At 48.5% G+C, this 15657-nt stretch overlaps 1 protein-coding gene across 3 annotated transcripts in view; it reads left to right on the forward strand.

Moving 5' to 3' along the window:
- Positions 1–15657, forward strand: part of LOC143423955 (discoidin domain-containing receptor 2) — a 92830-nt gene that overhangs the window by 39078 nt on the left and 38095 nt on the right. For 2 of the 3 annotated variants that reach the window (XM_076895669.1, XM_076895648.1), the window contains exon 2: positions 4523–4657. In XM_076895669.1, coding sequence (XP_076751784.1) covers positions 4567–4657 — 91 coding nt within the window. In that variant the 5' untranslated portion in view covers positions 4523–4566. Of the gene's footprint in view, positions 1–3652; positions 3746–4522; positions 4658–15657 lie in introns of all 3 variants that reach the window. The other variant, XM_076895659.1, reaches the window with a different exon arrangement.

A 15657-nucleotide genomic window follows, 5' to 3' on the forward strand; every position in this document is an offset into this window, starting at 1 on the left:
CGTTTCCATGCGCGTACACACACGCTTCCGTTTACGAGGCCGATATTTCACCCCGGTTCACTGGTTACCTAATAGAATTAATTAACGGAAGTAAAAATTATTAGAGCGAATGCACGCAATCTTTGCCAAGAGGAAACAACTCCATTTACGAGCACCAGCGTGGGACTTGAAAAATGAAAGGGCAAAAGTTCTCCGAACGCTCTTATGTATCGCGGTGGCTTAAAACCGCTGGGTACACGATAATGGGTAACGATAGGTCCGCCGGGTAGGCGGTGTTGCAGCGGCTATTCAACGCGAGAACTCCTTTGGGAGTAAGTCTTTGCGCAGGAACAAGGAACAGGCCCAGCAGGGCGCGTAGATACAGGACGATTCCGATTTCTCAATTGTCGAGAACACTATTGCCTTGGAGAATGTATCAGGCCTTCGCCCAGGGTAATTTGCTCGAGGGGTAGCCTCGAAAGTCCTGGACTTAACCGCTCCGCATCGCGAGCTATGATAACGGCTGATAAGGGGGATATTTATCGCCACGTGTGCGAGCGTGTAATGTTTGCAATCGCGAAGAATTCCTGATTTCTTCGAACACCTCGAAGCCGATTTCCGCTCTACCTACTCCTTCGCTCGAAACCTTTTTACTGTGCTGGTCCATCGAGAGGGGAAGCTACAGAGAAATGTAAAGAAACAACGGTGCTTCGAACGACGATATAAAACGCAGGAATGTTATCGAGAGTTACGATACAGTCTTTACACCAGCGAAATACGTTTTCAATGCTCACCGTTTTTCGCTGGGAGAGATTCGCCGGATGCTTAACCGCTTTCGGAGTGGCGAGGATCGTAACGCGAAAGCTACGAACGCGTGCTTCGCGAAATGGAACGCTGTTTTAAATAGCGAAAGTGAATTCTAGACGATACGGCTGCCTACGTCTTTCGATGCGAATAATATACGCGAGGCCAAAGTCGAGCGAACACTGTCGCTGAGATTAATTTCCCACGCGCTGGCACGCAACAGCCGGGACGCGATACGGCGGAACAGCGGTGGAAAAAGAAATCGAAGGCAGCCGATGGTATAATGGAATTGGTTGGCGAAGTTACAAAGAGAGATAAAGTTCGAATCAGCAAACGGTGCGTTTTAATTAACCCAATTTCGAAGCGCCCGGAACCCGGGGCGGCCTGTTGTTTTTCAAGTGGCCAACGGTGGTGTTCGTCGATTTTCATTAACGAACTACCTGCCCCTTCGCCGCGGAAAATTTCTACGGGTCGTGGCTGGTGGTAAGTGCGACCAGAGCGCAACGGCGAGCTGTTGCTCGACGGTGAAAAGGCCGGAAAGGCTGGCCAAGCGGGCCGCGGCATTAGAATAAACGACCGCAGAAGGTGTAAATAGGGTTCTTATGGGAATTACGGACCGGCTTTGGGTTAATAGTGGCCGGCGAAAGTTCAAGTAACGTATCCCCGTAACAATTTTCTACCGTACGAGTGGAAATCTACCGCGACGAAGAGTAATTCGTAACGTTATTATCGTGTAACGATGAACGAGTGCGAGCATTCCGTCTCTCGATGTGGCGTAAGCGCAGCGTGCAACTGGGGACAAATTTTCCGTTCTTAGAATAAAAGGAAACGTCAATTCGACGGGAATTTTCGGTCTCCAAGTTTCTTCTATTCTAGAGAAATAGCTTTGGAACTTTCGAATTTCTACGTCGATGGAACCAGTTGGATGGATAATGACGGATCTATTCTTGTCTCTAACCTGTGATACCACTCGTTGCTATTTAAGTACCATCGTATAGGATATAGAAGTATAGAAGTGCTCGTAAAATTGACGATGACGTTTTTGGACGAACGTGCACTTTGTCGAAAGTTCGAGGGAGTTCGATTAGCTAGCCGCGGTATAAGTTAAGCCCCGATACAGGCATCGTTTGGGATCTGTCTTCCGGGGTTTCGAGCGTCCCGGCTGGCCTGGAATCCGCTGGTTCCACTGACTACGGTCTCGCGGTCCATAAAATCTCGAATGTATCTTGCAACGGCAGCAGAAAGGAATTGGCCCCGCACAGTCGCCGTCATTACGCTCCAAGTCCTTGGGAACTACTTCCGGGTCTCGAAAAATTTCCCCGGTACCGTTCTTGTCTTGGCCTTAACGGTGAAACTTCCTCGCGATACGAAGGTTCGTTTATGCCTTCTGAGTTATCGCCTCGCCGTTCTTGCGCTCGTTTTTATTATTACATTCGACTATTTCCTTGAGCAGGTCGGAAAATTCCGGCCCCGTAGATTAGCGAGACGAGAATCGAGGATCGTGCGTAATGGGTTTCGGAGTGATTAATCCATGAAACCGAAGCAGCAGGAAAACGTTAACGTTCGAGTCGAAATTTAGTGGCGATATCGCGCGTAATGTCTTGGATGAAATGTATCGTACACTAGGAGTCCCAATAATGGAGAACGAGGTATCGCAGTCATATCGAGCGATCGATACCGAAATGGCCTGGACTCCTTTAAACGTGGCCATTGAAACGAGATCTCCATTAACCATCAACAGAATCCATGAAAAGGCAATTGATATGCTTCGTAATTATTTACGCAGCCAAAAGCCTGTTCCATGTAGATCCTATTCAATAGACAGCTACAATACCGCTACAGCGATTGCATATAGTGTTTCAGCTAATTAACAAGGGTACTTGATATTATCTATAAATTAAATTTCGAATTTAATTAACGATCTAATATGAAATTCTACAACACGCACGGATCCAGTAAAAATTCGAATCGGGCACTCTTACCATCGTCCCGTGGGTTCCATGGGTGTCAATCCTAGCATCGAGGATCCCAAGCTCTCTAAGGTTTGAAAAACCCCAAATGTTCACAGGACCCTAAACTAAGAGAATTCTCCTGGGCCCAAAGCCTCGAAATTCCCGGGCCCTTGTTCGACCATCGAACATCCGTATAGCCCTAGAAATATCACGAAACCACCGAAACTCGCAATGCTCCTCGTGGAACTTCCAGAAACCAACCAATCTCCTGAAACCTCCAGTGCCTCCTGGAACTTCCGAGACCTTTAATTCCCGGCAGACCTTCAAAACTTCCAAACTCGCTGAAACCATCGGAACATTTTGGAACCTGTCAGACGGTGAAGTTGGCAGTATCATATTTTCGCTGGGCGACTACCACCGGAACAGCCGAGTACACCGTTAACTTCTGATATCAGAAACATTCTGGTAGCTCTTGAATCTCCCATAAGCCACGGTCCAGCCGGCAACGTAAACAGCAAAGAATCGATAGGATCGAGATATCGAACGAGCAACGGCTTCGACGCCCTCTCAATCGCAATCAATTACATCTCCCCGCCGTTAATTACGCTTTGTCCAGGCTCGAAGGGCCGAGTCGGGCGAAATTCCGTTCTTTATTTCGCCGCTAGACCAGGCCAGGTGGTAGCACGTCGAATAGTGGCTCCGTGACCGTAAGAGCCCGTTTCCGGCTGCAGTAAAAATGGAGCAAAGCCAAAGGAATGCCCGCCTCTGTCCCCCGTTCCTTCTCTCTCTCCCTTGCTGCGCTATCGTAGCTTCCTCTTACTCTTTCGCGTGGCCCGCCAACGAAGGACGCAAAAGTGCAAGGTTGGACTAATTGACCGGGGACTCGATTACGAGACAGTCTTTCTGTGTTTCTCTAGGCGACACACGTACCACAGACACCGCCGTCGTCGGTGGAACCGACCGGTTGCTCAGTAACGTGCCAAGCAAAAGGGAACACCCCGGGATCGGGCGTAAGTCGATTAAGCTCTTTTTGCCCGGCGTTTCACGTCCTGCCGCCCGTTCTCCAGCGACGGGAATTATGTTACGGGGGCGGCTGAAAATTTTCACCCCGCCGGCCGTCCCCTGTCTATACGTGACCGCGTGGCGATCGATGGTTTTATCGGATCCAAGGATAACAGAGAGAGGCGAAATTGGCAAGGAGCGATAACGTTTCAGGGAGGCGGAAGAACGACACGCGTGTCGCGGTGAATAAAAAGGAGACAGCCGTCGAGATACGCCCTGGGAGATTGATGACTGTTACGATCGACGGTTTCGAGATGAATGTTAGGTATTTTGTATTGTAATGTATATTCAGCCACGCGGGCTATTTATTTCCGAAAGATCGGGTTACCTTCCTATCCCTCACCCCCCCCCCCCCCCCCTGATGACATGATTTATTATAGTTCCGCGAAAGTGCCGCGATTATCGACAGACCATTAGGGGACGCTACCCTGCTAGACGCTGCGAACTACTTCGCGGTAATTTCGATCTAATCGCGTTGTCAATTTTCCGCGCACCGCTGTACTTCGCTTGCACCTCTCTCACGCGATATCTAATCGATCAACGATGCAGGAACGTTAGCTTGTAATCGGCGATTATTTAATCGGCGTCTCGACCTCGTCGATTTGTTCGCTTTCGAGGACGTCGAGTGGACGAGTATGAGGCGAGCGTGAAGGTAATTTTCTATCGACGAAACCCGTGAATCGGATCAATTTTGTAGTTAATTAATTATCGTAATGTGTTCCCAGGCGAGTGCCACGAGCTTCCATGAAGACACCACAGCTCAGCGGCCATGAAGACTGATTGCCTGCCAATAATTGCCAAGTTCTGCGCGGTACTGACGCTGTTCGGGCCGAGTCGCGATGTTCGAGCGCTCGACATACGTGAGTACCCGACGCTTTCGACTCTTTCAATTTCCCCGGTTCCGCTTTCGGGGTTTTCCACGCGCGCGGACAAATAGCCCTCTCCGGCGAGGTTTAGCGGCAATTTACCGCGCCGTCGCGATGATTATTAATTACACGAATTAAAGTCGCTCCCGATAATCCATGCGTTCTCGATCGTCGTGTTTTATTCAGGTTTCAATCATTCCTCCGCCGGTCCGGCATGTATACATACAGCGCAGTTGGCAAATTTTAATAGACCATGAATATGAAAACGAGCACGCGGCGGATACAAATTTCATTTTAAACGACACGGTTCTCCTCGCGTACCGCAGTGTCGCGAAACCTATTATCTTTGACAATATCTATTAAGTATCGTGAAATTTGATACCGGATTTAATTATTACGCCAGATTTGTTCGGCTGCGCCGCGCGCGTCCACCGCGTCCGCATCGATGACGAATTTAATCAGTCGCCGAGCGCGGAATGAAACTCGCGTGTGATTGACGAACAACGTCGATCGTCCGAAAAATATAATTATACAATTATTAACATCCTCCTGTCCCGTTCTTTCTCAAATCGTTCGAAATTAACGCTTCCCGTAATCCACGGGAATTAAATGGAATTCCAAACAATCAGAGAATCCTCTTGCGATGCTTCGAAAGCAAGAGAGAACAGTTCCAAAGGCTCTTGAACCGCGACAGGAAACAAATGATCGACTCGAAGCGTCTGACCGTCAGATTCCGCCGTCGTTGCATCCGCGTTCTGTTCCACTCGGCTGGCGTAGAATTTTTCATCGGGAGCAGGTGATCTCCCAGTTTTTATTTTCCCGCGGCTACCGCTCGACCGATGGAACCGTCATCGGTCTGGAGTAACGACTCTCTATTCTGCGGCCGCCCACAGGATCAATTATTTGGAATCTAATGCGACGAGATAAATTGCACCCGTAACTCCATCGCGTACCAACCTTCCCCTGCTCGACGATGCGCATCCGATGGCCAGGATAGGGACGATTTCAGAGGCTCGTCTTCGGAAAACAACCACCTCGTTACCAGATCTCCGTAACCCATCGCCCACCCTCGACAAATTGCCAATAAGCAAGTTCTATCGACTGCTACGCAGTCATTCTATGTATACTGAACGTATCGAGTGGTTGCGCGGATTCTACGACCCCTTCTGGGAAGAATCCAAACCAGAATTTTTGGGGATATTTCAGAAATCTCAAAAAGAAATGTAGTAACAGGAATCGTCTGTTAAAATTATGTTATAATTACTGAAAACTTTCTAAAGTATTTTGGCAGAATATGCGTATCATACACGACCGTATTTCGCGATGAAAATTTCCTCGGATCACAGAGCGGAATGTTTTCGTCTTAACAAAAACGATTAACCGCGATTGAAAAAAATACCGCGATGGAATCCTCGATGGCGCGGCCGAACTTCCCGAGGATTATCGATGTCTCCAGGGGTGGCGCAATAAAGAACCGACTCTCCCCGTGTCTCTGGCTCTCATCGCGTGCCTGAAATACCGTGCTCCGCGACGCGGGAGATCGAAGAAATTCCGTATACATTTGCTCGAACCTTCGAAACTTTTCTTTATCCGTCGCCACCATAAAATAGACTTTATACGTGTTCGAAACTTGAGGCGTATTCCGCGCCTAACTTCGAACCCGCTGAGCTAGGCACTGCCGTGAACTCCTGCGAGGGAAGACATTCCGGCCTCGAAACACAAACGCGTCGCACGGTCGTTCATTCGAGACGATGACAGCAGAGCTGCTTACTCGAATCAGACGGCTGCGTTAGTATGCACAATAGGGCCGCGTTTGTTCACCCCTTTCGTCCATTTTTTCCCACTGACTTTACCATTCCACTTGTCCAAAGGGGTGAACGTTAATCGTTAAACGACAAGAATATGGGGGTGGGAGTAATGGAAACCCAGGAAATGGCCTCTGACAGGTAATAAATTCATTCGACAGTCGCTACTGATACGTATAAAAAAATTAAACGTGGAAATGTAACCTGGCAATGATCGAAACTGAAAATTTAAAAAGCTGCCATTAATGGAAGCTGACCGCGTGCACGCGCGTTCCTCTGGCTTGTCCTTAATGCGTCGATAAATACGTGAAAAGGGGAAATTACACGATTTCCCGATCCAGGTTAGATGAAACGAAACCGTCGCCAGTAACGGCCTCGACTTTCTCTCTGAATTACACTCGAAGGAAATGAAAGCCGAGGACGTCGCCGCCGCGGCGGCCGTGGAACTCCCGCGGCCTGGAAGTTTGACACGAACACGTCCGGCCGCGGTCGCGAATGAAAGATTAAGAAAAGCGAAACGGGACGAAACGACGTGGAGCGCGTCGCGCAAAGCCACGGGTCGCCGGTTCCGTGGCAGTTTCAAAGGACACCTGAACATTTTCCTTTTGTCGTGCCTCGACTCGAAACGTACGTTCCACGGCGTACACAATGCATTCGCTTTAAAAACGGTTAGTTTTCTTCAAACGGCGCACGCTTCTTGCCTTAACAACGTGTTTTCACCGCTTTTGTCGTCCCGCGGCTGCCCCTTTGACCTATCTAACTGAGCAAAACACCGTGGAATGATTAAAGAACCTCGAGAAGAACGAGCCAATCGGAGCCAATCGGATCTGCAGAAAATCACAAGAGACGATTACGCGTTTATTACATCCCTCGATCGCGAGCTGATTATTTTACGCTCCCGTTGCAACGATGCTTTCTGTTGTCGTTTGTCACTCGAAATTCGCTGTTTACGATAACGAACGTCAGACCGTTCTGATTCTATCGATTTCCGAACTCCACGCGGAAACGGAGACGACCGATTACTCGTCGAAAGCCAATAGGACCAATTGCCCAGGATGCATATGTGGCAGGTTTTGTTAGCAACAAATAATCGTAACGCTTCAAACGAGGGATTGTCCGCTTCTTGATACATTATTTGCTACGTACCCATACGCGTCCACACTCTAAGCTGGCTGATTATACGGCGAACGCCGCGCGTTCATCCCCCGACTCGTGGAGAGCGGAAACAACAAAGGGTCCATCGACATCGACTCGAGTCCGCAGAAGGTTAGCGGGGTTACTCTCTCGTCGCGTTGGAACAGCTCAGCCCGGGTGACGAGCAAACGGTAGACGCGAAGGGTCGCGTAAAACACAGGGCGAAGAGAAGAGGGTGGAAAGAAAGGGTTTGAGGAACGGGAAAGGTCGGAGGTGGTCGAGTTCACGGCGGGCCGACCATTGTTGCGAGCTTTCGCCGGGCGCCAAGGAGTTCTGCTCGAAGCTTCCGTTTCCCTCGTTATGGTAAATGGCCTGTCTTGGTGGTTGGGCAAACAGTTGGGCACAAAGATAAGTGCAAGCACGGGACGCACTCCTGCTACCATCTCGAGACGTTCTCGAGGACTTCTGGCCTTTCCTTTTGTTTCCCTGGCTCGCCTTCCCACGGACCTCGCAACGCTGATCTTTCGAAAGGTGTCCAGCCTGCTCCGGGTGACTGCTGAAACATGCATAAAGGCGAACCATTGTTCGAGGAAAACGTGATTACTTTGCGCAGGCTCGAGCGAACGCGCGGTGGTTGTCCTTCCTCGTGGCTGTCGAAGACGTCGTCGCGTCGCGACGATGGACTCGACGAGACCCGCGTCGTCCAGTCGATCGACTCGATGGACAAAACGTCGCAACAGACGATTAATGTATCGTCGTACTTGAATCGGTTCGAGCAAACAGACGGGACAGATGCGAGGCATTTGCGTGCTCGGGGTTTAACGCGTGGATCGAGCAGTTTGCGCGTTAATCCCTTAAACTTGCAGGCATCCCTCGCGTTATCGGTTTCCTGTACTTACTTGCAGTACGTCGCTTCCGCGGTCGTGAACGTGGCGTCGAGTTTTTGCCGCTCGTAGCCGTTCTCGCAAGTTATTGTTAAGCTTCCGAGAATTGGGTAAGCTTCTTGATGATGTGCTATGCAGCGAGTTGAATTTAATTATTTGCGTGAACAGCTTGCAAGATAGGGAACGCTGCCACAGTTACTATTATTTCGCGTGTCCTCTTGGTTCTTCCATTATTTTTTTTCTCGCCTCGTTTCATCCCTGAAATTCAGAAATTTCATCGTCGACCACGCGTTTACAATTATTAACGCTTGTAACTATATATAATTCGTTCTCTTAAAATACCATGGAGATGCAATCTCAAGGGAAATAGCTGTCTTTGAACGTTTCAATAAAAATCACGCAAATAAATCATAAAACGGATCGTAAATATCCCATGGAACACTTTATTACGTGGCTGTGAGGAACGAGGACCGGGTAAAGCTTCTTCGGGGGAGAACTGACAAGCACCCTTTTATTATTCTTAACGTCCGTTCCGGTACACACGCGTTGGATCCCGTTTCCAGGGTGATCTATACGTTTTCTTCGCGGGCAAGAGTTCCCATAAGTCGAAAGCCGGGACGTTTAACAACGTTAGAAGTTCCGTAACTGGGGCAAATTGGTCAACGGGGAAGATTTCTACGCATTGCTCGACTTCCCGGCTGATAACAAATTAACCAACTGCGATATTTCACCGGCAGAAGTGATTCGTAGCTATCCTCTTAGAATATTTATGCAGATACCTGATTCCGTAGCGAAATTTCGATTTCGTCCGCGAATACCCAAAGATATACCGTTCGACTATATATCTTTAAAATTACCTTTTTTCTCCGCCGGCCAAGATAAGAAATCAGCTGAAAATATGAGATCGGGCGCCGCTCGAGTAAGAGCTGCGAGTCGAGGTGAGAACGAAACGGACAAACCAGCACATTTCTTACGATAAAACGTTTTGATCCCCCTCTCTGTTAATAACGAACAATTTTACCTAGTGTATAACTTCAAGTAACCGACTTTATCAAAGGATAATAGATGAACAGTGCAGATGATAAATTGGATATGGAATACGAGTGAAGCAATCGAAGATAACACTTGGATCGTTCCGTCACCCGTCGATCACTAGAATCTCACTGCACCTTAGCGACGACTAGGTCGAGTTAAGTGAAATTCCCCACCGTCCCGCCCCTCATCGTTCGCTCCTACTTTTTTTTCCATCAAATCTTTCTTCCGTTTTCTATCAGGGAACTTCTGATAGGAACGTTCGAGCTCTCGATCTCGAATGCAAAAGAGTTCCGTACAATCTCTCCCTAGGAACCGGAGTTTTCAAATCAACTGTTGAGCGGGGCGGTGCTTGGAAAATAGCAATTTTGGAGATGCGTGTGCACAGCAAAGGAACGGAGTGCCCTTTGCTTATTGAAGGAGATATGCGTGCACGCCCAGCCGTGCGCAAAGATAATAGCACTCGAGACCTCTGGGAAGAGAGACGAGGTGGGACGAGTCGAGAGCGAGCGTCTTCTTCGAGGAAAGTTTTCAATAAATGTTTATAAGGTCCGTAGCGAATGAATAATACAGCAACTGCTTGTAAGAAAAATCTAGCGCGATGTATTTCAACGGGAGACGCTATTCGTTATTATTATTCGAGGCTGATGCAACAGTTGGCAAACAACGGGCGGAGGAACGGAATTCAAACAACGTTCGACGTTTGTTACATACCTAGTGTAATCATTTGTGAAACGTACCGTCGGTGTCGCGGCACGAAACGAAGTGGAAAAATCGAGACGCAGTATTTCTGTATTCTCTCATCAGACGCTTCGCAATTTTATCGTACGAAGACGACAGAAATTTGTTACGTTCGAATTAACTACGCCATCTTGTTACACGCCATCTTGTTTCACGAGGAACAATCGTGAAAAGTGTACGCGTCAATGTCAAAACGGTGAGTTACCCACCCGCGAATCGTTTCTTCGCAATCGACCGTCCGTAACGAAAAGCTTCCCGGCTTTTCGCGGATTTGAAATGCAGAGTAGCCACCCTCGGCTGCAGCTAGCCGAGCCGCGCTGGAAACGTCATCTTGTCCGATCTAAAGTCGTGTCGTCGGTTAATCTTCGATTCTCATCTTCCTGCTGGTTGAAAGAAACTTCCTCGTCCGCGATGTCCGATCTTCCGCCGCCGCGAATCGTATTTCCTCTTTCTTCTCTCGCCTATTAAACTTTCCTTCGCAACGTAACATCTCGGACAAGCGGTTGATTCGAAATGATAATCGCAACCCAGACGGAAAAGGGGAGGACGAGGAAACGTAATCGAAGTATCGAACAGTGGCAATGATTGATGCGGAGGATCGTTTACATTTTACATGATCGACAACAAGTAGGTTCGATCGTGGAGGCTTCTGTCGAGAAATTTCAGTGTCATTACAAAATTTTAAGCCTCGTTTATATTTAACCAAAGAACGCTCCACCAGAGTTCACCGCTAAATCCGTCCGTGCAGGTCACGCAAGCATCCTTCCTCGATCGCTGACAGTTTGGTATCTCGCTGCTCAGCTGAGAACTATCCTCTCAGTCAAGCGACCGAGCGAACGATTCTCGAAGATCTGTCCCGATGTTATTTCATCGTCTCGAGTCACCTGTCCAAGAGCCACGGCGATCTCGAAGCACTAAACGATGAAAATCATCAGTTAGCAGCTAGACCAGCGAACGTGGTTCGTCGCTTCGAGTCACCTCCGTTGCGACCTCGCCTCGTTCTCCAAGCGTATCGCGGCTTAATCTTCGATTCTTATCTGCGGAAGGGCTCCAGAGAAGCCAGATAGTCCGCGACTCGTTCCGTCAGCATCTTACTCTCGATCCTCTTCGTCCTTCTCGCACCCAATCTCCACCCACGCTCCTCTACAGGTTACACGCAGCTGCCACGGTAACCTCTCGACGTGGCCGAGGAAAAAGGGTTTATACCCTCCTCGACGGGTAGAAGGTGGCGGGCGGGGTGGGCGAGCATAAAAGGGCGTCGCTCGGGCTACGGGCTGGAGGACGGCGAGAACGAAGAGGAGGCCGCTGAAAACCATCTTCCGGATAACCGTATTACCCACTGGCATTGTCTACGGCCAGCCAATTCGAAGTAATGAGACACAGTCGGTTGCAGAGAACAATCGGGCTTCCACAGCGTGCAGGAGCCACGACGTGCCTTCCTACCTTCTCTCTGGCTGCTATCTCTTGGCTGCTCGTCAACCTTCTCTCTACCACTGCGTCTCAGCCTCCGTCCGGCTATCCGTCCCTCTCCATTCTTCCTCATCTTTCCGTCCGCACCCTCTACATCTCACTCTATTTCACCGTCCAGCTTTATAAGGAGCACGTCAATTCGACGACGCGTACTGCACACTAATGTAAATCTCGTCTTATTGCATTCCGTTCCGTCCTCGTTCCACGCTCGTTGTTCCTAGCGCGGTTTCGTCGGCCACTCGCGGACCGTTCCCCATTTTCGCGTGCTCGCACCGTTACAAACGGCCCGCGATGTATTATATGTGCGCGAACAATCGCGGTGTAAACAATGGGGCATCTTCAGCCCCTGAAAAGAATCAACGTTGACTAATGAGCGTAAGCTCGACCACGGACTTGAGAGGCGACGGTGTATTGTTCCTTAAAGTTCTCGAGAACGAAACCGAGTGAAACGGTTGCGGGATGTATCGCAAGTGGGATCGAGCTGGAACGTCGAATCGCGCGTCCAACGAACCCTCTGCTCGCTTACGATTTTTTAGAAAGTGAAACGAGAAAATCATTTCTCCAACACAGTCGCGACTAATAATTTTCCTATAGTCGGTCGCGAGGAATATGAGAGGAGACTGAACGCGATTCAGTCGGCTACAAGAGTACAGCAAACCTCGTTACACGTGCAAATATAATATCGGAAATTCCTATCCTCCTCCAACTAAAAATGTAGCTACTTGCCAGTTGGTTCCTCCTCCTCCTCTACGTTCCGGTATTTCGAATCCACCGACGAAGGAGTTGTAATTTTTAAGCAAAGTCTAAGGGGGCTGCATGAAAAATTGCACGGAGTAAATGGATGGAAAAGGGAAATTCCCTCCCAGCATTCCATTATGCCCTCGTCTCTGTTCTTATTGGCTCGTGAAAAGCGCGTCAAGTCCGCCTCTCGTCGCTCGGCGTCGAGCCTCGTCATATCACGCGCTCTTCTTTCGCCGGCTCGCTCCTGCGGCACATTCATCTTCAGCGGCGTGTGTACACCGAGCCGCGACGCATACGATGTCGCGTGTACGCGCTGTCATCCGGGCACACCAGCCTGTCATACCGTAAACAATGAACCAACCGAGAGATGCGCAAGCCGATGGAAAGTTCCGGGAAAACGATGATCCAATAGTAGCACGACCTATGACGAGCCGCTTGGAGGAGCGTCTTGAGGACCTTGCTTGGATAAAGGCGGTTGCGTTTAATCGCTGTGCTTGTGTGGACCGATGAAGCTCTGCCAGACCAAGATCGTCGCATAATTGGATCGTAATTGCTTTTGATATCCATCCAAGGAGCAAAAAGATTTTTCCTTCGATTTAACAATTTCTTAACTACTCAATTACGTCGTTCGATGTATATACGTGTAAAACATCTTACCCCACGGTTTATTCTGCGCCACCATATTCTCCAATGTTTCTGGAAATCTCAGAATCGCTCCGTAGCCTCGCGGTCTTTCATTCTTCTCTGAAAATTGAACGTGAAACTGTTGAAAAAAAAGCGAAAGACGCGGAGCGGATAGTGGAAAAAGGAAAATTTGTACCCGACATTATCGATCGGAGGTTTTACATTCAGAAGCCAGCCAGCAAAATGGCGTTTCCTGTCACTTTGTTCATCCGCTCCTTCCAACTTCGTAGCCGACGCCGTGATGCCTATTAGTCGTCAGACCGGCGTGTCCTCTCTTGCCAGCCATTATTATCCCGACTACTGATTTCACCTGCAGCTACGCGGTTCTAATTAAAGTGTCTGAAGTCTGTCAGTCTGCCGACGACAATGCTTTCAATGTCACCGCGCGCGCCTTTCCTGTCTGACGGCTGCCGGAATATTGAAAGCGATACCGCGCGCTAAAAATGGCTACGGGCCGCGGAAACTGTTACCGTATCGTGCCACGGCTTTATTAAGGGCATAATATTCGTCTCCCGTGATGATAATGAGACGAGAGTTCGCCGCGAGACGGCTCTAGTCTATCGACGACCGGTTGCCTCGCGTTGCTGCACTTTTCTGCTGGATAATCTCTTCGAACTAGGAGCGTCGTTCCTCTTGAAAGAATCGGTATCAGATTTTTCACAAAAAGCGTTCAAGCGTTTAAAATGTTGTCCGTGGTAACAAAATGAAGGAAAGCGTCCTCTCCTTCGCGTATTCGTCGATCGAAGCACATCGATCTATTTATGAAAGACTGAACAATGCACTCCCTTTTGGGAAGATTTTTTTTCTCGAACGCGAGATAGAATATTCTGAAACTGTGGATGCAACGGTTCCCAGAAACGCGTTTCTCGCGGCAATTTTCTCAGCGCACACTGAATCGGTTGTTCGCCGATATTAAAGTTTACTGGATCGTCGAACTTTAGCCCGCGTGCGCCGCGGTTTCGTGCGATCAATCGTTTTGTAACGATAATCATTGTCCCCCGTGTTCGTTGCTTTGCTTGCGTAAAAGAAGTAGGAAGTCGGTTTTTAAACGCGAGGAAAGAGCAGAGAAAGGGAGGCACTGAACATGAAACGGAGCGGACGTACGCGTGTACGTTTCAAATAAAATGGAGAACGATTTTTTTACGACCCACTCGCACGCCAACCATACACCATTACCGCAAAGTTTATGCGGCACGCCTAACAGGCTTGCTGATATTTAGATCGGGGGAACTTTTAAGATTCAGCCGATGCGTAACTGTCTATGAAAACGTTGGGGAGCAGATGCGAGGTTAAAAAAAATTCACGTCGTCGCTCACGTTCGATGTATTCGAGAATATTTCATTGGCTGTCCTGAAGAAGGAAAGAGGAAACGTCTCTGTGCGTGCTCCGGCATAATGCACTGGCGAATCAGCCTGCTGTCTGAGAGAATTCGGAAAGATATCGCTTAGAATTAATTTACGGGACACATCCAACCCCGTGTATCCCCTGTTTGAATAAAAATCTGCCTGGGGGTGCTGTTGCTTAAGAACGATAAGAACTGCCTCGGTACCAGCTGGAAGATTAATAACATTGGGGGATAAGCAAACCTACCGAATTGTATTTGAGCTGTCTGTATATTTTATATGAAACGCTCGCTTAGGGTTTTACATTATGTATAATATTCCTCTGCTGCGAGTGGGAGTATGAATTTATAGTTTCTGAAATATTTGAAATAGTGGGGTCTAATAAAAATGCAAATTTCCATCTCTGGTGTAATAATTTATCCGAATATTTTCCTTGCAAATGTAGACGTGTCAGTGAATCGCAGACATGTTGGCAATTAAAACGGGGCAACGATTCCGCGAATCTCTTGTTGCGAGAAATTTCATCGAATAAAACGTACCCTCCCCACGCGTTATCACTGTTTCGCCCTCGGATTCGTTTTTAATTCGTCGCGTATTTTCTACGCGAGGATTAATCCGCCGCCTAATTCGTAAAAAATGTACGAGTAATTTCCCGTTTGGAAAATTTCTGTTCAATTTCACGCGTGATTTAATGAGATTTCATTTGTCGTAATACGTCGAAGCTACTGTCACGATAGGAATTTTTAGGACGGCAACGATATTAATATCGAACACGGCAGCTTCGATAGGAATTCGCGGGGTTGGTTAGCTGTATTTTTTAAAACAATGCACGCGGCCAAGCGGCCGGTTAAGCAACGAGCGCGAAGGGATTTTTGGGTTCACAAGCCCGACCTGAATGCTCATTAAAGACACGGCCAGCCTCGTTTCAGCTCTTTTACGCTCAACTTTCTTAACGTTCTAGCTTTGCAGGATAACAGGGGCTCCCACGAAGCTAATTCTACAACGCTTACGACACTAAAGAACCGGAATATTCGTCTCACGAGCTTCTTCGAGGAGGCACGCGCGTACTCGCGCGAATAAAAATATCTCCCGACGCTCGTTGCCGTTTCCTCGAGAAAAACGTTCGTCAACACGCGCGATCCATATTCATTCCCACGGGT

This window comes from Xylocopa sonorina, chromosome 1 (genome assembly GCF_050948175.1).
Source record: "Xylocopa sonorina isolate GNS202 chromosome 1, iyXylSono1_principal, whole genome shotgun sequence".
NCBI classification, from domain to species: domain Eukaryota; kingdom Metazoa; phylum Arthropoda; class Insecta; order Hymenoptera; family Apidae; genus Xylocopa; species Xylocopa sonorina.